The sequence below is a fragment of the Oryza sativa genome, chromosome 12 (assembly GCF_034140825.1).
Source record: "Oryza sativa Japonica Group chromosome 12, ASM3414082v1".
In the NCBI taxonomy this organism is placed as follows: Eukaryota; Viridiplantae; Streptophyta; class Magnoliopsida; order Poales; family Poaceae; genus Oryza; species Oryza sativa.
Window position 1 is genome coordinate 25,435,048 of NC_089046.1, and position 1,841 is coordinate 25,436,888.

The following is a 1,841-nucleotide window of genomic DNA, read 5'->3' on the forward strand; positions in this document are numbered from 1 at the left end:
AGTGCTTCGGCCGGCAACGTGCTGCTGTGCCGACGAGGAGGAGGACGCCCGGCCGGCGAGCTTGACGGGCTTGCCGCCGCCGCCCGAGCTCCGTCGTGCGGGAGTACTTCCGCTACCGCGCGGCGACTTGCTGCGATGTTATGCCGACAAGGAGGTGGAGGCCCGGCTGGCGAGCTCGACGGGCTGGCCGCCGCCGCGTGCTTCAGCAGCATCCCCTGAGCTCCACCGATGGCCGACGGGCGAGCGCATGCAGGAGTTCTCCGGCACAGCGCGGCGAGATAGAGAGAGGGGAAAGAGATAGAGAGGAGAGAGAATCTGGCAGGTGGGTCCCACCGACTTTTTTAATAAAAAAATTGCTAACTACTACCACGTAGGTGTAAAACCACTCCGGATTGATTCAGGGAGGTTATTTGCGTGGTAAAAATAGTTGAGGGTGTAAAATATATACTAACCAATTATATAGATTATGATTTAAATTTCTCAACAGATTAACTAGACAATCTCTCAGTAATCCTAGCACATAGTACCACCTGTCTACCTACACACTGCCATGCATGTCTTCCTCCCCCTGCCACGTCATCATCACGCATGCATCCAGTCCTCGTACCCAACAATGGCAAACGACACGGCGCCATTATGCATGCGTGTGTCACATCAGCTGCGGGGCGCCGCCGCCGCCGTGGCGTAGCAGCCCGCCGCCGCCGGCGAGCTCCACCGGCGCCGCCGCGGCGAGCTCCTGCCACAGCGCTGGGAACGGGGAGTACGACACGCCGGCGGCCGCGGCGGCGGACTTCCACGCGTCGCCGCCCTCCAGGACCCTCGCCGGCCACAGCAGCGGCGCCGGCGGCATCGCCATCGCCCCGAAGCCGAGCTGCTCGCCACCGAGGAGGTCGACGCCGATGCCGCCGCCGAGCCGCCCCTCCAGCACCGGCGCCGCGCCGAGCAGCGACACGAGTAGTCCATCACCTCCACCCCCTCCGCTCGCCGCCGCCGCCGCCGCCGCCGCCTCATGCTGGCTCATCACCACAGGAGGCGCCTGCTGCTGCTGGGCGGCAATCTGGGAGCCGCTCGCGCTCGCCGCGGCGGCGGCGGCGATGGCGGCGGCGACGGCGGCGCGGGCGGGGCGAGAGGGGCGGGGGCGCTTGCGGGTGGAGCCGCCGATGGGGACGTTGCGGAGGGAGCCGCCGAGCGTCCAGTAGCGGCGGCAGGCGCGGCAGAAGTGCCGCGGCTGCGCCGTGTTGTAGTTGTTGTAGTAGCAGAACTTGGTGTCCCTCGACGCGCACCGCGGGCACTGCTCCCTCCCTCCTCCCCCCGCCGCCGCCGCCATCGCCGGCGGCGGCGGCACCACCGCCTCCTGCTGCTGCTGCTGCTGCACGCCGACGACGCGCGGCGGCGGTGGCGGCGGCGGGAGCAGCGGCACTGGCGACTGGTGCAGCGGCGCCTCCATGGCTCGATCGATCGATCGATTGCTGATGCTCTAAGCTATAGCTATAGGCCTATAGCTAGCTCTAGCTGGCTCGATCTTGGTGATGGAGGATTGGACGTTGGGGACTGGTATATATAGGGGTATGTTTTGGGAAGCTTCTAGTGGGCTACAGCTTTCTCAAACAGTTTAGATTGGGTGCTATAGTTATAGGTTCTATAGTTATACTATCTCCGTTTTTTTATAGTTATACAATTTCCATTTTTTAATAGATGACGCCGTTGATTTTTTATAATACGTTTGATCATTCGTTTTATTAAAAAAGAATCTATGCACTTATAATTTATTTTGTTGTGAGTTGTTTTATCACTCAACATACTTTAAGTGTATTTGAATAACACGAATGGTTAAACATGTG

General features: G+C 60.8%; 1 protein-coding gene across 1 annotated transcript; it reads right to left on the bottom strand.

Moving 5' to 3' along the window:
- Nucleotides 1-441: 441 nt before the first annotated feature.
- Nucleotides 442-1,558, bottom strand: LOC112937475 (dof zinc finger protein MNB1A-like). Its single transcript, XM_026022251.2, has one exon. The coding sequence runs from the start codon at nucleotides 1,445-1,447 to the stop codon at nucleotides 650-652; it is 798 nt and encodes a 265-aa protein (XP_025878036.1). The 5' UTR covers nucleotides 1,448-1,558; the 3' UTR covers nucleotides 442-649.
- Nucleotides 1,559-1,841: the final 283 nt, after the last annotated feature.